At 36.3% G+C, this 23,639-nt stretch overlaps 1 protein-coding gene across 4 annotated transcripts; it reads left to right on the plus strand.

Annotated features, from left to right (window-relative positions):
* Nucleotides 1–240: 240 nt before the first annotated feature.
* On the plus strand, nt 241–23,307 carry LOC143351740 (thiamine transporter 2-like). 4 transcript variants are annotated; one of them, XM_076783581.1, is made up of 7 exons: nt 241–659; nt 941–1,325; nt 1,571–1,978; nt 2,844–3,036; nt 3,123–3,261; nt 3,328–3,525; nt 3,610–4,411. In XM_076783581.1, exons 1-6 carry the CDS (start codon nt 537–539, stop codon nt 3,508–3,510), a joined length of 1,431 nt encoding a protein of 476 aa, XP_076639696.1. In that variant the 5' UTR covers nt 241–536; the 3' UTR covers nt 3,511–3,525; nt 3,610–4,411. The 4 variants fall into 4 exon arrangements, with proteins under 4 accessions (XP_076639696.1, XP_076639695.1, XP_076639694.1 ...); XM_076783580.1 differs by having other exon boundaries at nt 242–659; nt 3,328–4,411; XM_076783579.1 differs by lacking the exons at nt 941–1,325; nt 1,571–1,978; nt 2,844–3,036; ... (1 more) ...; nt 3,328–3,525; nt 3,610–4,411 and adding exons at nt 17,232–17,585; nt 18,005–18,380; nt 21,172–23,307 and having other exon boundaries at nt 363–659.
* The last annotated feature ends 332 nt before the right edge of the window (nt 23,308–23,639 follow it).

The raw sequence follows: 23,639 nt of genomic DNA on the forward strand, positions 1-23,639 counted from the left end.
TAGCACCAGAGGGCCTGAGGTCGATAAATAAGCGCCATCTGACGTTGAAAATAACGAACTATACTAGGCAAACTTGGGCGGCTCTCTCGACTCCCACGAGGCGATTCGAAATTACTTCGGGTAGCTTCGGAGAATCGAGAAAGAGAGCATGTGTCAGTTTACCTTTGTCGACTCTCCGAAACTCTACGAGCTTACGTACGCGTGATTTGGCATAGAGTGAGTAGTGCACAATCTGGCATCTCTGACGTCGATGACGCTGTAAATCACATGCAGTTGCATTGAGAAATTATAATAAATGGCGTTGATTGAACCAAAATGTAGGTGGGGGCTCGATCCTTCTTGCTACGCGAGGAGTGGGGGAAGCAGTGCTGCAGCACTCGCTACTCAGGCCTCGTGATGTGAGGACGTTTGTCGTGAAATAGTTATCGGTTCATTGTTACAAACATGTGATATAACAAAAATATTTAAAGAATGTTAATTGGACAAAATCCGAGAACAAGAAAGAAAAGAAGAGTCACATGTAAAACGTTATTAACATGAGGTGGATAACTATTTCATTTATTTTGTGTGTATTTGGATGCTTCAAAGAGTTCAGACCTTCGGAATCTTTTGTGACTGATTATTTAACCGGCCCGTGGAAAAATTTTACAGATACACAAGTAAGTACAAGTTTTGTTATATGTTTAAAATGTAAATACTGTCAGTTTAACTCTGGCTGTCAGCGTACCTATACAAAAACTGTCATTGGTCAGTGCAATGGTCCTGTGTGTTTGCATTCAGATTATCGCTCCTCTGAGGTATGTATAAAGCAATTTATAAATTTGGCCATGGTAGTCTTCGCAATATACTGCATAGATGGGCCTGGCAGCCAAAGGGTTAAGCATCGTACAGTATAGTTAAATTTCGTTAAGTTTCTTATAGAAGTACAATAATTTTTCAGGTTAATCAAGAAATTTTTCCTATTTCTACGTATTCTTATTTTGCCACTTTAATTGTTATATTCTTAATAACAGACTTTGTACGATATAAGCCCATCATTATTTTGTGTGGCTTTTCTGGAACTATCACTTATCTTTTAATTATATTTGGGCAAAATGTTTTACTTATGCAAATTATGGAATTCTTTTATGGATTATTTCTTTCCACCGAGGTAGCATACTACACGTATATTTATGCTAAAGTCGACAGGAAGCATTATCAAGAAGTAACCAGCCATACAAAAGCAGCATTTCTTGTTGGACGTTGTTTGGCTGGTGTTGTTGCACAAGTAACAATATCTTTAGATGTGTTAGATTATCATCAACAAAATTATATCACAATATCGGGTATTTATTTTTATACAGCTATAAATTTTTATATAATTAGAGTAATAATTTTTTTATATTAATATGAAGCATTCAAAAATATACATATTTTTATAATAATTTAGATGTTTTTAGATGGTAGAAAATAGTTTGTTTTATTCAAATTATTACATTCTAAGCATATTTTAAATTTCCAACCAATATATATGCTTAATCTATTTAAAAAGATTTATATTGTTTCACATAAAATAAATTCTATTTTGTAGCTATTGTATTGGCAACGATATGGGCATTTTTTTTACCTTCTGTTGGCCAATCTATTTATTTTCATGCAAAGAATGAAAACCGTATTTTGGTAACAAATAGTAACATGACAATAGCATTGGAACAACAAAGTCACATATCACATACACCTGAACAGCATATTGGGTATACTCCTGTTAAAACAGATAATTTATTGATACAAAAAGTAAGACAGGCCTATATTTTATTATGGAAAGACTGTTTACAAGCATATTCAAATGGTCATGTTGTAAAATGGTCATTATGGTGGGCTTTTTCAACTTGTGGATTTTTGCAAATTAGTAGTTATATACAATTACTTTGGCGAACTGCAGTTTCTTCTGGAGATAATGTCTATAATGGAGCTGTAGATGCTCTTTATACCATTATAGGTGAGCAAATATTGTAAATACAATTTGATTTTTTACTTTACATTGCTAAGCAATATACAGGGCGTTCGGCCACCCCTGGGAAAAATTTTAATGGGGGAATCTAGAGGCCAAAATAAGACGAAAATCAAGAATACCAATTTGTTGATAGAGGCTTCGTTAAAAAATTATTAACAATTAAATTAAAAAATTTCAAATCGTTCTGGAAAAATTATTTTCGGTTGCGGGGATCAATTACAATCATTTTTGGTGAATAGACATACCCCCGAAATCTTGCGCATTTTCGAGAAAAAAATTCAGTACGGGCGGAACTTTAAACGTTAATAACTTTTTAACGAAGTCTCCATCAACAAGTTAGTATTCTTGATTTTCGTCTTATTTTGACCTCTAGAATCTCCCGTTAAAATTTTTCCCAGGGGTGGCCGAACACCCTGTATGTACACCATAAATAATTAATTGCTCTTAGCTCCCAGGGTATAGAACCCCTGGTTCGTCCGTGAAACCATACTTTTTCCTTATAAATCTAACCCCGTGGCTCCCAGGGTATAGACCCCCTGGTTCGTCCGAAACTCCTTTCTCTCTCCCAACCATACTTAAAACCATCGGTCGAGTACTGCCCTCGATCGAATCTAGGATCTCGCGCTCGCGTTCGTAACAACAGTATGACTCAATAATAATTAGATGGATATTTCCTTATCTAAAACTTGTAGTTCTCTAAACGAGAGATACGTATTCTGAGTTCAGAATTTATTCTTGATAAAAATTGAGTTGAAATAAAAGTCTCTATGTAATATAGTATTATTGCATGTATTACCATTGTGTAATTATATTTGATAAATACAGACATAATTCTGATTTCTATTATTAGGTGCAACCACTGTATTTTGTATAGGAAAAGTACCACTTAATTGGTCCTTATTAGGGGATATAATAGTATCACTTATGTCATTTGTGGAAGGTGCATTGCTAGTACTATCTTCATACAGTTACAGTATTTGGTTATTATATGTTTCTTATATATTATTTGGAATCATTTATCAGACAATGGTTACTGTTGCAAGGTACAAATCATTTTAAATCCAACTATTTCCTTTTATTACAAAATAATTCCATAGGTTTTGTATGAGATTATATGAATAATTTACAGCTTTGAAGTTGCAAAATGTATATCAGAGGATAGTTATGGTTTAATATTTGGCATAAATACCTTTTTTGCACTGTTACTACAGAGTGTATTAACAGCTATAGTAGTAAATGGAAATTTAGGATTAGCTCTGAGATCTCAGGTAAGATTAACCATTTGGGTATTTACTTAGAATTTTTAATTTTGTATCTTGTATTTTTTTTTCTAGTACATTATCTATGGTGGTTATTTCATTGTGATAGGAATGCTGTACACGATAATGGGCATATTTAATATTGTACAGCATTCTAAAAGCGGTATGAAGTTTAACATATGGGTAAAGGAGGAGAGTGTCATAAGAGGAACACAACCTAATGATGATAGAAAAATTGTGAAAATGACAAAGCTGTAGTTCCATTTTAGAAATGTAATTAATCTAATTTAATATGTGGCTATAGAATAGCCATAAAATTATCGTTTATTAAGTATTCAATTGATATATTTTTTTTAGATAGTTCGAAGAATTTTTAATGTATTTTAAACAGTTCCTTATTATTTATTTTGATATTCACACCATTCAAATTGCATCCATTAAAATAAATGTTTTTTTCAACGAATAATAGTAGGTACTTTGTTATTCTTTTACCTTATTGTAAATTAGACAAATGAAAGATGTAAATATTATTACTATTGTCATTGTTATACGTACAAAAAATATATTGATTTTGTTATTAAATATGACTTTATTTTATAAGCATTATCGGTCCAAATACTCTTTTGGCAATATTCAATTATCTGGCCTCTGTGGTAATTAAGAGTAACCTTATTTTATCCAAAACAGGTTCCCTACACTTCTAGAATATAAAAGATTTTTTTTACTTTAAAACTGCTCTTCCTCGTATATAATTTGTTCACGTTGTTATTATTATTTCCTTGAATTGTTTGAAAACGCTTACGGATGAAAACGTTTGAAATAGACACCTTCCCAGTTCGCGGCGTGGATTTACATTTTTATCGAAATGTTTGAACAACTTCCACCATACTAAGCAATCTTGAATACTCTGTTTGAATTCCTGGCTGATATTGTCCAATGTATCGTTTCGCATTATAGACGAAATGGATTTCATTGATTCGTCCTCAATTATTTTCGAAAACATACAAGGATAATCGTCACAATCGTTAATGTTGACGTGCAGTTTGTCAAGCAACGCAGTGTCTTTCAAACAAATTTTTAATATCTATACGAGTGGTTATTGTAACGAATAAAAAATGTATTTTAATATATTCTCAAGTAATAAAAACAATGCATACGATCGGTAGTGAAATTTTTTTTACCAAGTTTGGCGAAACCAATACAGGATATGTTTCGAAGAGACTCGTGTCTAATTGATCAACATTTGTATTTACATCGGTGTTTTCTTTACTCGTTATACTTGATATTTCAGAAGCACGATCATCGTTTCTCAATAATATCAACGGTATGCCTATATCAACATCACGTAATATCTTCGATAAATTATTCGAATACTAATGAAATTATCATACCTAGTAGTAGCGTTATCATCATGAAACTATTTTAAGAATAAGAGTTTTTGTTGACGGGTCACAGTAATTCGTGGCTGCTGTCAAAATTTTATCTACTTATTAAATTGTGTAATTCATCGATAAGATAATGACACGCGTAAACTAAATGTAATAAAAGACATTCTCAAAAACATTTGCGTCATTCATCAAAAATTGTAAAAACAATAAAATCGACACCATAGTAATCTATGCGCTTGTAATTAAATTCTACTTCAGCCAAAGGACCAGACAGAAGAAATGTGAGTTGTTTATTAAATGAGAAATACTTAATTTAAAATGGCGCGATGAAAATGTACTTTTACAGTTGTTAAACTTTGACAATGAACGTATTGGTGGTTAAAATTGTAAAAACAATAAAATCGATACCATAGTAATCTATGCGCTTATAATTAAATTCTACTTCAGCCAAAAGACCAGACAGAAGAAATGTGAGTTGTTTATTAAATGAGAAATGCTTAATTTAAAATGGCGCGATGAAAATGTACTTTTACAGTTGTTAAACTTCGATAACGAACGTATTGGTAGTTAAAATGTCAAATAACGAATAAAAGATAAATAATATTTTGTTAGTTAGTCACAGAATAAAAATTAGCGTCTCGAATCGTAGAATCAAGTTATATTAATTTTTTAACCGCATCGAGAACAAGAGATTCACAAGCTTTTGCAGCTTGTTGCGATAAACAGAACCCGATCTCTTCGAGACGGGTTAACTCTAATCGATCTTCCGCTATGGGGTATTCATCTATATTGGCACGGTGTTTTCTCGTCACTGTTAACTGTAATCGATCGAGTTCAGTTTCTTCCTCGGGAGTTAAAGGTTCTGGAAAATCGCGATATGGAATTACTGCACAAATAAGACGATTCCTTTCTTTTATATTTGTTACTAACGCATGCATTTTTTAAGGGTACCGATGTACCTTTTTTTTTCAGTTGGTTAAACAACGTACTGCAGTATCGTACTCGAATCGAATGTTTGTTACGATATTTTTAAAAAGTCGACAAGTCTCGTTTAAACAATGATACCAGTGGTAGAATATTTACTTTTATTTTCAAGCTCCGTTATTTTGTTCATTAGCGATCGTCGAATGGCTTTCATTTCCTTAGCAGCTTGTCTAGCTTTCTTTAATTCTTCGTCCAGTTCGCTTTCTTTTTTCTTCTTCGAATGTTTTCGAGCAGCTTTCGAACCACGCGAGCGTCGATGTTTTTTTAAGTACCGTTTCCTCCTGCTTTTTACCTTTAATTGAAAACTTATCAATAAGCATTAAAAGTGAAACATTCTGTGTTACTTAAGAGTAAAACATTGGTATTCAATTTTGCTTATCAGTACTTGTTTAATATTTAAGCAGAATATTTATCTGTACTTATCAATCGACTCACGTGACTGCTTAAACGCATGCGAATTAATCGTTTCTCTTGAACGCGTTTGTATATTTGCCAGAGTTTACCGCAAATCTCGGTTCCACGAAGTAGCTTCGATCTTAAGCCACGATCGGAAAGATTTTGAAACGAGGAAACGATTTTACCCATGTTAAAATCGTCTTGTCCGCCGCCCTGGTCACAAATTGTAATATTACACGAATAAGATTGTTGAGTAGCATGAAACAAAGTTGATATAAAAATTACAATTAGATAACAATATTTATTTCGTTGATTTTTCCTCAAGTTTCTGGAAAGCAGTGGTACTTGGAAAATATTTCTACCGCACAAACTAAGGGTCGAGTAAAAATACTATTGTATTTATTCTGGGACTGTGTTCGTGATTATAGTTGTAATTTATGATGACGTTTTCAGTGTCTTCCTGTTTTTCATATTATGAAATACCGCGCTCGTCGACATGCCTGCCTTGTCGTTTATTTCCTTGTTTTTATTCCAGTTAACTCTGGCAAACCATTCCCTTTGGTTTTTAATGGTTTGTGCCAAAACAAACTGTTTTCGTTTGAAATCACAAATTCAATGGAAAAGCGCCAGAAAGTATCATTTTTCTTTTCTTTGTTACGCAACTCTTTGATTAGCAAAATATTTTTGTAAATCGACGAGGCAAATTGTTAAAATAACAAGTTTGTGTACATCGTAGTACATTCTCTTTCGTTCACATTTAGCAAATTTAATGTTACCTTTCGACGATATCTTTTACTTTGAAATTTTTTAAAAATTTTACAAAGGAAATTATCTAGATATTACATTATTGAAAAGAAAGAACATGGTGGATGCGTTGGAAAGTATTGCGACGTATTTTACGATAGTTCAATATAATAATCGCTAAAGTTACGACAGGAGTAGAGTGTAATTAGTTTGTACCAATTCAATGAACGTGCAATCCCAATCAATTCCATCGTGCTGGCATTGCATGGTCGCCTTTTCTATTTCCTCGGAAATCTCGATGTATTTCATGCAGTATGCGAGTACCCAGTTACGAGGTATGTCGATCACAGGTAAGACTCGCCATACCTTTGCCGTGATATCGTCCAACATTTTTAGCGAGGTTCTGTCATTGAAGCTGGGGAATTCTGTGGGCGACTCTTTCTCTTTGGTCAAATCCTCCTGTCGCTGAGGTCACCGTAAAAAATATCACTTATGCTTTTCGAAGGTACGTCCGATAATTATGTCTCTTGGAAACGAAATTGATCGACTCCATAGATTTAAATTAGTCTTTCGTACCTTGAAAAGGACCTGCTGCAAAACGATGCAAGGATCGAAACGTTAATTAAAACATTGAGAAATTTATAAAAATTGGAGTCGATCGGTTTGGTCTCCCAGAAGACCAGTCGATAAACGACGATTGTATTAACTTGTGACTTTTTCGTAGGCTCGTTGGCCTTGGTTGCTTTGGCCAAAGTGGGATCGAACATAATCGTACAAACCAAGATACATTCGACTCCTATTAAGTGCTTCAGCATTGATTAACAGAGTTCATGGGAAATTTTTTATCATCGTACGTGACGCTGGCCTCCGAACATTTTTTGTAACGTGGAGTTTAATAGACTACTTATACAAGATGTAGCATTTATATCTTATATTAACTAGATGAAAACTCGCTAGACTCGTTTGATCATTGTACTGCGATTAGGTTACGAATTATCGGGCTGAAAGATTATTCGACGCGGGCCATGAATTTGGCAATTGTTCGTGTTCGTACACGGCTCGATTGCGATAACGGATTTCGTTAAAAATAATTGAAAAGTTGTAGGAGAAATATTTAAAATGATGAAAAGGATGCGGCGATGTAGGAAAATTATTATAAGAGAACTGACCTCACAAATTAAACGTAACGTCTGCGGTCTGTAGACGTTCCTTTATTGTTCAATTTAGACCTTGTCAACAGTTCGAGAGGTTACACATAATTGCCTGTTGCTCACCGGAGTTCGGGAGTTGTTGGTTTAACGCTTACAAAATATATAATTTTTATAAATTCATAGCATTAATATCCATTTATAGTAGAATCAGGTTCAATAAATAACTGTTTTTAAAAATTAATAAGAATTATGTATCTATCGATTAATTATTGGTCGAAGCGTATCCTTCATCGATACGCATAGTATGCAAGAACTATCAATCGACTCGTGTCAGGTTTCAAGAATACCAGAAAGAGGAATTTCCCACAAGATGTCACGATAGCAAAATCGTTAAACTGATGATAATAAAATGCAAAAATATTAGCACAAGTAGCAGTGACAGCAAATTCTCGCGCAAGCGAAACGCGATATTGCAATGGCAACGTATCCATTTTTATTACTTAAATTTAGGGCTTAATCTGCACAATTCACGGAATAAAATTCTGTAAGATTTGCCGTTTTTTAATAATCTGTATAGTAATTCAGTCAACTGGCGCTTTAGTTACTTAAGGAATGTGAATTCAGAAAATAATACAAAATAGTTTATATAAAAACGACTGGTATTATGTAGCCTTATCGTGAAAGATAGTATCTAAATAAGTTTCTTGAAAGTAAAAATCTTAGAAATATTTAAATAAAACGTTGGTCTTATGCGAACTGAAATACCGACCTGGTAGAAAACCAGTGGTTTCCGAGCGACCTCTTCGCTCAAAGAACGATGATCTTGGGAACTACAGTCAATTGATCTACTGAAATCGGTAATTTTATTACTAACTGTTACTAAAACATTTATCCAGTATTTAACGGTACCATTTTAAATTTGTGGCCATTAGCTCGGTATTACCCACGATAGAAAAGTTCTTCTTCGTCGAACGTAAAATTATTTCTTTCTCACAATTAGAATTTTATTCCTTGCGGAATATCAAATAGAATATTTAATTTACGCCTTTTCTATATAGAAAAATTATTGTCAAGGACTAAAAGTGCTAAATTTGAATTCCAGTGTAATAGAAAAAAGCATTGTACGCGTCGCTGTTTTATACCTCTAGTGATATTAGTTACTAGTGGTCAACAGTGTTACCATTCGTCAACTATAATAATCAAGAGGTCACAGATCTCAGTACTTACCATTCGTTTACTTTGATGATATAATTGATTGATAAAAGTAAACGAGGACACCGAAGAATCTTTGATTTTTTCTAATCCTCCTTTTCTTCAGAGCAAGTGTTTTGATCGGTGATGGACCAGTGTAACCCCGGTGTAAATTCGAATCGTGTAAACATATTTTATCAACATTCTTCTGGGAAACGTTTCAATGATCTTCTTGAACTCATTCAAATTCCAGATAATTTAAATTCATGTCAAACCGACGTACTTTCCCAGATAAATCCATTCATTTAAAGATCAACGTGGATCGTACTGACGATAAACACGAATTCCGGGAATATGATGGCCGTCGATTGTAAGAAAAATGATAAAAGAAAGGAAAGTTGCGAAAACTGCAACTCGACTCTAACAATCGAACACGTCTTAACAGAATGTCGAAAATTTAACTCGTCAAATAAATGATACACTATGAATCTTAAGACGCTATCATAGGTAATAAACACTTTATATTATTCCAAATTTTCATTTTATAAGTTGACGATAAACAAAGTAATATTAAATGCAAAATTTGAAATGAAATAACGAGTTATTTGTTTAAAATTTTGCATAATACATAATCTCGACTTGTAAAGCAACAGTTGTGACAAAGAGTCGTATTTCTTTCAGTCAAGTTCAGGAAGAATGAGCACCGTGTTTGGAATAATAAAGATCCCGTGTGTGGAATTAAGAAGACGAGTTCCAAACACATTCTTTAAATACAACAAATTGACAAACTCTCGTGTTTCTGTTGTTCGCGTTGAAACGTCACAGAAAATTTAATGTTTTAATTATCGTTTCAATACAGAACTTAAAATTATAGATGTCAGAATCACGTGGCTGGTATCGACGCGTCCATTATTAAAGAAATTACAATTTGGCGAAACGAACCTTTTGTATTATTATAACTAGACTGGCAAGTGTTCTGATTGGATAAGTTTTAATCGCCTTTGACAATCGTGAAATGGAAAATGTCATCGAGTATCAAGATCAGACTAATGTGTGCTTTGTATCTGCAAATGGCGCCGATGTTACGATATGCGTATTGATTTTTAGTCGACGTTTGAACAGATAAATAAGAATAAACGTAAACGATGGCGCGATAAATTTTATCATTTATCGTTCGTTTTTTTTAAGGTCACATAAAGAGAAAGAATAATGTATAATGGATAAAGAGCAAAACTTCAGTTTCGTACTAGCAATCTTTTTTTATTAACTCTCAAAGGTCTTAAACGCAAGTAATTCCTAGAATATTAGACGTCATTGACGTTTCATCAAAACAATTATGAAAATTTGCGGTGCGAGTTATATCGAAGCATTCTGCGATGTTTTTAGCTGCACAGTAAATGTATTCAGATATAATCCGAGAAACGACGATCACCTTTGAATTCCGCAAAATGAATACAATCGTGTGTAATCTTACATTACATAATCCACGGTTGAGTTTCAATGTTTCATTCGATATAGTTAATTGGCTGCAACAGCAAGGCGCTGTAAAACCAATTATGGAAATTCTATACTCGTTAGCTATTCGAGATTACCATTTAACTATTTTTAAAAGCAAGTCTTTCTTAACTTTTTACTTAAACAAACTTTCGTGCAGATAAGCTATTCAGGATGTAATTTCAAGCCTTCTCTATCAAACATTCAAGAATTTGTAAAGAAAACCATTTAAATAATTTCTCGAGGCAGGAACAAGTTGCTATTTCAAGTTTCAGAACCGGCCGTGCATGATTTACACACTCGTACCTATTAAATAAAAATGATGCTTCAATGTTTATCGTGCAACGTTGAAATTATCGAGGATTTTATCTTTTCGATACGTAAATGCACTTTAATATCAATTCCACTTCTATAAAAGTCAATTTGTAGCATTCCAAGGTAGGATTAAAAAATTTTTTAAACGAATTAAACTCGGTGGGTCAAAAGTGGATAGAAATCCGCAGGGTAAGAGTGTTTGAATCATAAATTAAGACGCAGCATCTCTTAATTGGCCTCTGCGTTTTTTAAGCGTTATTCTCTTAAATTGCTCGTTGTACCGTTTGACCCGTCAATGATTCCGATCTGGCCAGCGAGATTCGAGAATTTTCGCGCGAATAACCGAACGAGCTTCTTTTCGATTCGCTTTCTCTGGCGATCGGCCAACGTCGTAAAAGTGAACTCGCCTGTTATTCACGGCGATGGTCAAAATCCGGAAGAGCGGAGAGAAACGCTCGTGCATCCAAATTGCGTCGATTCGACGCGAAAATGCGATTATCGGTGGTGGGAATGGTATCGAATCATTTCGAATAATTTAAAAATTCCTTTATATCAATATATCGATCACCGAAGTTTAAGAACTGTTGAAGTATATTTTTCTCGTATCGTTTTATTCTTGCACGCGGGAACATTCCGTTTTCTTTCGGATTGGCGTCTTTTAAAAAGTTTAGACACTACCAATCTAAATTGTGCATGGAAGAAGACGCGATACAATCGGTCGTTTACACCAGGTCCTCTAAAAGAGGAATTTTATCAGGGTTTAGATTTCTCTTAGCCCCTTCTCTACTCCATTAGTCATTCTGTTTTTATTCGCTATGGATTTATGCCACGAGCTATAACACAAAATGTGAATGCCGGTGTTCGCACAGTACAGGATGTTTCATAACATCCACGCAACTATCTACGAAACCAACGATGTCCCAAAAAATACTTTGCTTCGTGAGATTTCGAAGACACTTTGTCAATCCAAATATAGTTTGAGATCCCAGGAAATTCCCTATTCCTCTTCGTCAGCTCCTGGATCCTCTTCTCGAGGGATCCACTATCGACAGCCACTCGTTAGTTTCGAACTAGCATAAACGAGGACTCGAGTACGTACTTTCCTTACGTCTGTTTTAGGAGTTTCGTGATCACAGATTTCGGTCATGTTTCAAGGATTTTGACCCAGTGGGCGATCGTGCGTACGTGCGTACGCCGCGAACTGTATCAACGATTTCCAATCGTGACGTGCGTCGCGTCCCCTCCTCGCCGTCCTCGTTTGGGATTTCCTGACAATGAAGCTATTACGACCGGGCATTTCCACTATCGTAGAATCAACATCGGGCTCGGCTGGAAAGGATTCGTGCCCGATGAGTAGACGCGACACCGACTCCCTGAGTAAAACCGTGGTGGGGAACCGGTCGTGAAGCCAGTTACTCGCTGGCATCTCGGCGTTACTTTTCCATCGTGCATTCAGTTCAGCTTCGTTGCGAGCAATAACCGGACGTTTTTTCGTGTGGAGCAAACGTCGCAAACAGAAGGGTCGAAACGCGTGGATCAGCTACGATGCGTCTACAACCGGTGAGTGGCGTCAATTTCTTTCGATCTTTACCCTCCGGCGATCGCGTTGGAACCAGAGATGGCCGAAATTCTTCTATCCAAACGAAAGTTAGCGAAGCAAAACGCGCAAAATTTATAGAATATGTCGAATAACAATCAAAGTGAAAGGTTTATTCGAATATTGTTTTGTCCATCTCTGTATCGAACGCGTTGTTTACGAACAGAGTTAGCGGGAACGTTCGCGTACGCATCCGAAACGACGTTGCAGTTAGATAAATTAGTAACAGTTATATAAAATGTTTTCACAATTGCGAAATAATCCAGTTTGTTATTTTCGATGTAGAGTACGATCGAACTCGCTGTGTCAGCGACGTTAAATAATAAAAGATGGACGGGTCAATATATTTACATATTTAAATATTTGTGTTAACGTATCTGCTTGAGCTGAAACAATATTATTCGACAATGAACACAGATGTTCCTGTTGAAGATTTCACCTTGATATTCCTTGAACTTTTCATACGACAACACGAACTGCTCTATGGCAATAAAAATCATAGCCTATCGCTCGTTACGGCCGTGATCTTGCCACATCCGTGCCCATTATAATCAAGTTTAGATGATTTTCGTAATAGCATCAGCGGATACGGAAGCTTGCCCTTTTTATTTGCTTCAATCGATTTTGTTATTCGTTGGTAAATACTGAATAATCATCAAAATTCCACGTATAGCCTTCCTCCTCTTTATCTATAGGCGCTAACCATTAATATTGTGCCGACAGAATGTCAGACAGGAAAACATGTCTAATTAGTCGTCGATGACAATCGTTTCGCAGAGTTTCAAGCGTCTCCTACGATCTGCGAAGATTATTTTCGGTGCATGACCCTTGGCTATCTCGGTACCAGGAAAATAAACTGTGATAGCTTATCGCGTTGCATGTATTTTCTGATTTTTTACGTTAATCTTATCCTCGGAGATGGGCAAAATTTTATTCGAACGATAGTTAACAAATATAATCAACGGATTCACGATTTACTCGATCGAACAGATTTCTATTTGTTCTATAAAAAAATTGACAATTTGAAAAATGAATCAAACGTAAAAATTGCATACTATAATGCTTGCATTATAATTCTATTCACCTGAATATCTACGTCGTTCACGAAACATTTCAAATAAGAATTCCGTCCATCTCGATCGCGATTTTCCAGCGTGAAAACTGTAAAACGTTTCACGCGTCGCTTCATGTCAGAGATTTCGCGGACCTTGAGGAACAGTTTTCGAATTTCCTGTAATTTTTATTGCTTTTAAGAGACCGATAATGCGACGATACCATGAAATTCTCATCCGTCGCAACGTCCGCGAAGACTTCGAACGTTGGTCGTGTCGCGAAGGCTACGTTCGAACGGTGGCTAATCGTTGTCGATGATTAGATATTAATTTCAGTTTTTGTGTATAGCTGACAGATGGTGTAGCGACCGATTACGCATCTCGTACGTGCTTCATTTGTTAAGCCGGACACGTACGTGCGCGAAGAATTCACTTGTCACGCCATGGTCGTTTCTGATGGCATTGGCGGATATTCGGCGCGATCTTGCTCACGCTGTTTATCTGGAAAATTACGCGAAACCTATTATACGCTATTTCGAAGCTCCTTTGACAAAATAACAAACGCTAGTCGCGTGAAACAGCGTTCAAACAAAATGCTAACAAGCGTAGTTGGAGCTATTTATTTTGCACGCAAACGTGTCGACTCTTAATTTAAAAGTAGTCTAATTGCATCTATTGCTTGTTATATTTACAGTAAACATGGTCGAAACAAGCTTATTTTTAGATAAACGCGTCGATTCTTAATTTGGGCGCCCTTTAACATACAATATCTCAATATATGGTCAATATAAATAAAATACAAGTGTACTTTTTTGCTTTTTTGTCTGACAATTTAGATTCTGTTCAATATAAAATAGTGATATCAATGAACTTTTATCATAAACATATAAATACGGTTGTATGTAAATGTATTCACACTCAGTAGCTTGTTTGTTTATTTTATACATTAGCATATGGCAAGTACAATCCACGCTGCTTAGAATCGAAAAATTCATACGCGTTAAATATTCCTTATCAACGTAAACATGTTGTATAATATCTTAACTGAAAATGTGCTAGTGAAATAGAGAGTTAGCGAAGAAAAAAAAATATTAAGGGAAGTTGTAGAGATAATTCGCGCTCGATAGTGTCAAATCAAAGTGTCAAGCGTTTTCCGTGAATATACAATTTATAGATAAAATTAAATGTTGTCAAACGAAGAACTGGAAAGTTGCATACGAAATTACGTAAAATCCGTTCTGTTATTTGCATAAGGGGATACCAAAGTGGAATAATCAAGCGAGTTTCTCACGCGTCCGGGTCATCCTATCAGGAACAAACGTAAAGGCGCGGTGGTTTTCTCTTGCTTTCGTCACATGAAACCCGTCACACGTTAATTTCAGACAAGAAAGTCGGACTCTATGATGTCACGGTGTGGCCGTTACTTTCACCTGTCCCGATGTTTGGTTTTCTTTCGATCGTGGATCGTAAATTTTTTGCCGAATTCCTCGTCGTGACGCAAATACCGCCGTACATCCACGTGGACACTTTTATATTTAATAAAATTAAAAATTTTTCAAGTTACGTTTGACATAAATAGGGATACATAACGGAAGTCTAGGTTCCGTAATTATGTCATGTTCGCTGCAATAAAATTCCACGTAAAGCAAGCCGACAAATAAAGTAGTCTAATTTATAATAAATCGTAGTTTTTCAGGAACAAGAACACTTGGATTTGTATCATCTTCTGTACATGTATATATTATTGTATCTAGTTTATTTAAAAGAACTGTTCAAATTGAATGCTATCGATGTTTACAACGTTTAAAAAAAGCACTTTCCATACTAGATACTAGAGTCATTTCAAAATAGATTATTTCTCAAATAACTCTGGAGGTTAATTTCAAAACAGTGTATTTCGAAAATTTGTCAAAACTCCCGGGAACTCTACGAATATCGACTCGTTTTCGTTCACTACGGATAACAACGTTCTAATCTCCCAATTTGCAATTCGTAGATCTAAAAAAAAGCTTGTCCGTTGCCAAAATACTCACGTGGTTCTATTGTAATCGCGCAACGCCTAGTTATAGTAATCAGACCGTGACTCCTGCACGGAATAAAAAATGTCGCGGATAGCGATGACGTGTTTAGTGAATTCGTTCGCCGGTATCGGCGTCGACCTCGCGCGCAGCGTGATCTCGAAACACGCATAAATTACTATCAGAGGTCACGGCCGTGCCGGTGACCGAAATGAAGCCGATTGCAAAATCCTGACGCTGTACGAGAGCTGCTCTTGTTACTGTTTTGTTCTTAATTTCTTTTTCCTCGTATCGCCTCGGCTCGAGAGCATCTCGTCGCTTTCTCCGGTCGTCGATGAGAAAGTCCTCTCTTCGAAACCGGCTCCCTATTTGCTCCTCCGATCGATACGTTATCAGTGAAACAATATTTTTCCCGTATCAGAAAATTATCGTTCCGTGCCATTTTAGCGACGCAGACTCGACGAATATAACGCGTCTCGCGAAAGTAACTTTTAATAATGAAAATTCAATATTTGCTCTATTTGGCATCGTAGATACAATTGTTTAGCCAAGCACGATCGTTGGACTTTCTACATCATAACAAACTATGTTTGTCACGATAAAATATAATGATTAAGTAGACCTAGATACTTCTGAAATTATTTATTTGAAAATAAATTACTGCAAACAGTTATTTGTTACTTTTATTTCAATTTGCTCAGGTCTGTTAAATTACGACCTCTTTGGGTGTAGGTATAATTCTTTTTAAGTTTTTGTGAAAATATATTATACATTCGTATTAAGTTATAATGCTGTTGTAGATTATATTAATTAATATTTGTACGAATTGTAGCAAGAATGGTAGTAAGTAATGACTAGCATAGCACCACAGAGGGATTTCTCTGGTATCGTAAACGTTTCCCAGATCTTTATGGCTCCGTGCAACACTTGCTAAACGAAGCACGCCATTGTGAAATTCGTTGTTAGGTATGGGCAATGGTTTGCATTTATTTGGGACGCATTGTTCCACATTTGAGCGCGATTTTAAATCGCGTAGCGCTCGGCTCGCACTTTCGAATTTTCTTCGCACGGTTCGCGCGCATAACTGCGATTATGTTGCCAATCAAGGCGCAACGGTGGGTCGCGGAAGATGGAAATGTCGTTTACTCGTGGGTATTTTGTAACGTTACAGGAAATCGCTCGAGACGTCTCCAGAACGTTTTTTTTTTTAAAAGGTGCAATTTATTTTTGCGCAAGTTATGCACGCGTTCCGGTCGATGCGAGTTTCATTTACGTTTCGCTTCGCCGAGAGTCTTCGATTCGTAATTATTATTAATTTTCTTGCGTGTCGGGTCGTAAAATGATCGATAGCCATTCTTCGACTCGATGGTTCAGGTTGCGAAACTTTACCGATTAAAATACTGGTTGTTGACTAAACGTCGCTCGCTTTTAATAGTTAATATTTGCGATACGATCGACGTTGGTTCATCTTAATTTTATTGTAAATTTTCCACAGTTTTCCGAACGGACATCGAATTTTAAAGAACGCTTGTTTCTTGGTGTATTTTGTCAGAATAAAATGTTTATTTAGAATTAAATTTAGGATAAAATTATATTTTTTCGCGTGCTTTTAAGTTCAATTTCTCCAACTAATCGTTCTATTTTTTTAGGCAATGTCGGTGATACCAGCGCTGTTCATGCTGAGCAGCGTCACGGCGCAATGTCTTACCGCTGACGACAATCCTGCGATGATGAATCCTGGCTCGAAGAAGGCGTTGACCGATGCTCGATTCAGTTTCGCCCTGGAGAGCCTGAAGAAAACGGCGATGATCGAGTCGCGCGACAACATTTTCTTCAGTCCTCACAGTATTCATCAGGCTCTGACTCTGGCGTACTTTGGTGCTCGCGGTACCACCGAGGAGTCCTTGAGGAAAGCCTTGCGTATTCCGAACGATCTGTCCAAGGTCGACGTGCAGCGATACTACGCTTACGAGAAATCCCTTAGGCAACAACTCGAATCTCAGGTAAGAAGACTCTCGTTGCTCTATGGATTGCGTCATTAACAAAGTCGATCGACGATTCCAAGGCGAGCCACGTAATCCGACAACCGGATGTAAAATTCTTTAATATACCGCTATTCGAATATTATTAATCGAATAAGCAAGGATTCGTATCTTTATTCACGGTCGAGCAATCCTTTAGGAGATGCAAATGAAAAATTACAAAATTGCGTTTGGAGGCTTATTAACTTTTAATCGAGACAAATGTTGTGACAATTTGTTTTTATACAGAGAAATGCTTTTTAATCGCGTTGAAATTTGATATAATTTTGAAATCGTTTAAATTAAAATAGGGTCTATCCAATGGTACTTTACATCTACGTTTCTGGTATCTTAGAGAAATGTAACATGCCACCACAATTGATTTCTTACTCTTCGTTTAGGGTAACTCATCGAGCGAAGGCGACTACACGTCGGCGAACAGATTGTGGATAACGGACACGCGAAAAGTGCGAGAATGTATGTTGGACTTTTTCGGCGATCAGCTGGAGAAGACCGATTTCCACAGCAATCCATCCGCAGCTCGCGATCGCATTAACGATTGGGTCAGCAACACGACGAAGGGACAGATTCGTGACCTTCTTTCCCCGGACAGTATAACCGAGGACACTGATCTAGTTTTGGCGAACGCAGTTTACTTCAAACGCCTCTGGCAGAGTCGTTTCGATCCAGCCGAATCCAAGAAAGATCTGTTCTACAGCTCTGGCTCACAGAATTCCATGGTGACGTTCATGCGGCAAAAGGGGACTTTCAATCATCGTAAGTCGAATGGTTACAATTATAGTCATAAAATATTACAACAGAATCTCCATCGTTTGAATTTCAGATATCTCAAACGTCCTTAAACGATTTAAAACTCTCTTGAAAACGAATTACGGGCCAACTCGATAAAAAAAATGTACTGGCTACACCCAGTGTACAAATTTAAACTCATTTCCAATTAAATAAACAATCTATAACTCAGGGTTCATCGTGCACCGGTTATATAATCAATAGGAATTGCCGAAGCTGTTTTGGGTAAATCGTGTCAAAGTAGACTTTAAAATAAACATAGAAGATAGCATAAATAATAATAGTTGGTATATTCGTTTATATTATATCGTATATTCGTATATTCATTTCACCTGCGAGAAAGAGGTTAGACGCGTTAGACGGAGACAGGAATAGTCGGATTAAAAAAATTACCCCTTTACATAAATTGCGATATCTCCAAAACGGGAAGTCGGATTGACAAAAACTAAAAGCCACTTTAACACTAAACCTACCGCGATCGGTCAAATGACCAGTTTCAAAATTTCGTTTAGAATTTCTAACACACTGTATTATTTTAGCACCGTTTAACTTCACGACTTTTCTTATAGTATACATACAATGAATTGTACAATATTCACTTCTATTCTTATTGTTCGTTTTCTGTCATCTGACCGGTTGATTTATATTTGAACTGGACAAAATTTGGTACCAAATTCTGGTTAATTTCCGATGTATCAGTTTCCACTGTCTTAGAACAGATTAACAACACGTATTAAAAATAGTTAAACTTTAGACGCGTGCAGTTCCGAAACTATTAGTGTTTTATTAATTATTGAGGCATTGTTAGAAGCGGCAAAGCCTTCCCTTTAAAATGGCTTTTGGTTTTTGTCGATCCGACTTTCCGTTTTCGAGATATCGTAATTTATGTAAAAGGTAATTTTTTAAATTCCGCTATCTCTCGCTATTAACGCTTATGAAAAATACTAAAAGTTTAGACGCGTGCAGTTCCGAAACTATTAATGTTTTATTAATTATTGAGGCATTGTTAGAAGCGGCAAAGCCTCCCCTTTAAAATGGCTTTTGGTTTTTGTCGATCCGACTTTCCGTTTTCGAGATATCGTAATTTATGTAAAAAGTAATTTTTTAAATTCCGCTATCTCTCGCTATTAACGCTTATGAAAAATACTAAAAGTTTAGACGCGAGCAGTTCCGAAACTAATAATGTTTTATTAATTATTGAGGCATTGTTAGAAGCGGCAAAGCCTCCCCTTTAAAATGGCTTTTGGTTTTTGTCGATCCGACTTTCCGTTTTCGAGATATCGTAATTTATGTAAAAGGTAATTTTTTAAATTCCGCTATCTCTCGCTATTAACGCTTATGAAAAATACTAAAAGTTTAGACGCGAGCAGTTCCGAAACTAATAATGTTTTATTAATTATTGAGGCATTGTTAGAAGCGGCAAAGCCTCCCCTTTAAAATGGCTTTTGGTTTTTGTCGATCCGACTTTTCGTTTCGAAGATATCGCAATTTATGTAAATGGTAATTTTTTTAATTCGACTATCTCTGTCTTCGTCTAGCGGAGTCGGACCTCCTTGTCGCACGTGCGTGGTGCTGACCTACCCCGCGTACGTGACTCTCGTGACCTAGTTTCGGGGCGTAGTATTTCCAAGAATTTACTACGCATTGATCAATGAACTCGCGAGCGCAACAGTGAAACGTAAACAAACTTCGAACCCTTATATCTCCGTAACTAGCCACCGCATCGACTTGAAACTAAAATCCTCATATCTTCGGAACTAATTACGCTATCGACTCGTACGAACGCTCATTTTAAAGGGCATTTCATCCTCTATCTGATGACCGTAACACCTACTATAATTTAGGCTGTCTTCCATGTTTATTTTGACATTTACTTTGACGTTATATGTTTAAAGAAGTTTAAGAAATTCCTATTGATCATACGACTGATGTGGGATAAAACTTTATTATAAATTGTTTATTTAATTGAAAATGAATTTAGATACAGGATGTTTGCGTAATTACTAGCCAGCACTTTTTCTTAAATAGTTGTTTTTTCTAGAACTAACTACGGTATCGACTTGGAACAAAATTCGTTTTCAATGGTGTTTTATCTTCTATTCGATGAAAATTAATAATTTTTTAACATAAAAGAGATGGATATCTTACTAGTAAACATCAAAATGCAACTTTCTATACATATAATGCAAAAATTAGAAGTACGTTGCCTCGTAAAAGAGAAAAAGAAAGACTGGTCATTTGACCGGTCATGGTAGGGGTATATATGAAGTGCCAGTAGGTTTAGTGTTAAAGGGGAGGCTTTACCGTTTCCAACAGTGGCTCAATAATTAATAAAACACTAATAGTTTCGGAACTGCACTCGTCTAAAGTTAGAGTACTTTCAATACACGTTACTAGACTGTTTATTAAAACAATTCGGATAATTTCGTAAGTAATAACCTTGTTAAATGTTTTCGATGGTACAGCCTCAAATATTATAAAATTTGTTAACGGTTTTAGCCAAGGTAAAGGATGGTCAAACAAAAATTACATTCAAAATATGGTACCAACTAAAGATTATAAAATGAATTTGTCAATTTATATTTAATTTACTATTAAAACGTTCCAAGTAAAGATCACTACGTCATCTTAAGAATCTACACATTTTCGTCATCTACCAAGAAATTGCTACAATAATTGCGCAAAATTTGCAAGAAACCCAAGAGATCCGAGGGAGGGGGTGAATTTCGGTTCTTTAAAAACCGTTTTTTCTTTGCAGTGATTTCCGAGATACTAGGTGCGCATATACTGGAGCTTCCTTACAAGGGCGAGGATGTATCGATGTTCGTGATGCTCCCTCCGTTCGCCACCGCGAGGGCTGTGAACGGCGCTGACAGTGCCGACGGGGATGGCGTTCGTCAGTTGATCGAACGTATTTCCACCGACGAAGGATCCGCGGAGCTTCGCCATATCCTAAATTACGGTGTCCCGGCACGGGACGTGGAGGTCTTCTTGCCACGATTCGAGATCGAGAGGGAGCTTCCGTTGGGCATGTTGCTTAACGCGTTGGGCGCGGGAGAGTTGATGGTTCCGAACGCGGCCGATCTGCGGGGATTCCTCGAGGACGGGGAGAAACCGTTGCACTTGGGCGACGCGGTTCACCGCGCGCGAATCGAAGTCACCGAAGAGGGCACCACCGCAGCAGCCGCGACCGCCTTGTTCATGTTCCGCTCGGGCAGGCCGTTACAGCCCGCCATTTTTAACGCGAATCACCCGTTCCTTTACTTGATCTACGACAAACCCATGCGCACGATCCTCTTCAGCGGGATCTATCGCGCGCCCAATCCGTCGCAGAACAACGCGCAGACTGGCGCTTAATATGTTTGAGTCAGCGTGATTTTCGTCGTTCCTCGTTTGCCCTTTGTGTGTTCCGAAGCGAGTGCAAGATGAAAGCGTGCGAGAGCTTTGTGTGCACGTGTATCGTAGTCCTCTCGGAAGAAAAGCTCTGGAAGTTAGGCGACTAGGCACCGATCTATTGGTCGGGGCACCGTTTCGTTTTGGACGCGTGATCTTTTTGTCAGTGACGGTTGGCGAACGTTTATAGCGACGATAGAGGTACTTTATTCAGGCTTTTATTTCATTTTTTTCCTGTAATTGTGGGCTTGAAAATTTTATACTCTGCAAGTACTCCACTGAATTATTTTCGCGTTATTCATTTTCAAATTAAATGGGGAAAAAGAAAGATATTAACCCTGACGATAATGATAATAAAGGCTATAACGACGTTAATGTCACTAATTTATGTTCTTGTTATGGAAAAAATAAGTATAAAATTTAATTTTATTTCTTCGTCTCTGGAGATGAAAGAATGCCCCGGGTCCACGATAAATTGATCACAATTTGCACTCGACGTCAGGGACTTTGGTGATTCATCTTTGTTTTAGTTTCGTTAGGGTTTGAAACTCTTTTGCAAATATTTGTTACGGATGTATTAACTTTAATGATTCTTTATGAATTGTTTCTAATCGTAAAAATTGTTTATAAGTTTACAAAGTAACGATAGATCCTCTGTAAACTGATAAAGAGTACGTGAACGTGTCTTAAATTTTTTAATTCGTTACGAGTTTGTTATAAATCGATACATCTTTTAGAAACGTACAAATTTGACATCAGTTTGTTATGTATTTATAAATATCTTTAAATTCATTAGTATTATCATGTTCTATAAATTTCTTACGACGTTATGAACTTAACAAACGTTTTGTAAGTTTATCAGCGTCATATTAATTGTCACGATTATTTGTTAGAAATAAATGAATTTAGAAGCTTACGAAACAGGTTAGTACGATAGAACGTATTACGTAAATTGGTTAAAAATAATCGATCGATACCTTAATTCCCTTAATAATCTACCTTTCTCTGGATGCCAAAAATTTAAAAACGTTTTGGCTCGTTCCTAACACGCAACCAATGATTCAGGCGTGCGCGGACATGTTCATCCGAGTTGGACAACATTATCGTGAGCGGTTTGTGTGTTGGATGCGTGACAAGTTCAGAAACTGGCATGATCATTTGGTTAGAGCAGAAAAGGAGGAAACCTTCTGGATTCTGAATAATTATAGAAACGCTCATTGACGTACGATTGTCGTAAGAAACCATTTATTATTAAACGTTTCCCTCTATTTGTGACCATCTTAAGAAACGTACAAATCGACATCTATATTTAAAAGGAAGATATAAATAAATAATACGACGAGAAAATTATCGAACGGAAAGAAATTTTTGTACGTTTAGACTAGTCGAGATATAAAATAAAGACGATGACGATCATTGCTTGTAAAATGAAAGAATGTAGTGCAACGTAAGTGTAAGACATCATAAAGTTAACGATAAGTAAATCATTTATAGTCACGAACGTTCAGGAAGTTTCCCTTCCCTTTCGACGAGACTCGTGGTCAGAGGTTAAACGTTAGATAAAAATTAAATTTCAATAAGAAAAAATAAGGAATCTTAGTATTTATTGTTCGACAGAAAAGAAAAATTTTCAATACCTCTAATTCCCACGAACATTCCACCGATATGGTTTGGGAACCGTTACTGTAAACGTTGATCGGTGCTTTGCAATAAATAAAAGCCCAATAAATTGAAAGGTAAATATCAGTATTTCGGTATAGCTTCGTTGGCATAATATTGATATAAAAATCGTACGAATATCCGTGGTCACGATGCGTTTTGCTCGGTACGTTT

The sequence above is a fragment of the Colletes latitarsis genome, chromosome 2 (genome assembly GCF_051014445.1).
Source record: "Colletes latitarsis isolate SP2378_abdomen chromosome 2, iyColLati1, whole genome shotgun sequence".
Lineage (NCBI taxonomy): Eukaryota > Metazoa > Arthropoda > Insecta > Hymenoptera > Colletidae > Colletes > Colletes latitarsis.

Excerpts from the sequence above, each read along its gene's own strand:
- LOC143351740 (XM_076783579.1), top strand. The coding sequence starts at position 537 with ATGAGGTGGATAACTATTTCATTTATTTTGTGTGTATTTGGATGCTTC. Across the intron at positions 660-17,231 it reads AAAATTTTACAGATACACAA|GCAATGTCGGTGATACCAGC; the intron begins GTAAGTACAAGT and ends CTATTTTTTTAG. Across the intron at positions 17,586-18,004 it reads GGCAACAACTCGAATCTCAG|GGTAACTCATCGAGCGAAGG; the intron begins GTAAGAAGACTC and ends CTCTTCGTTTAG.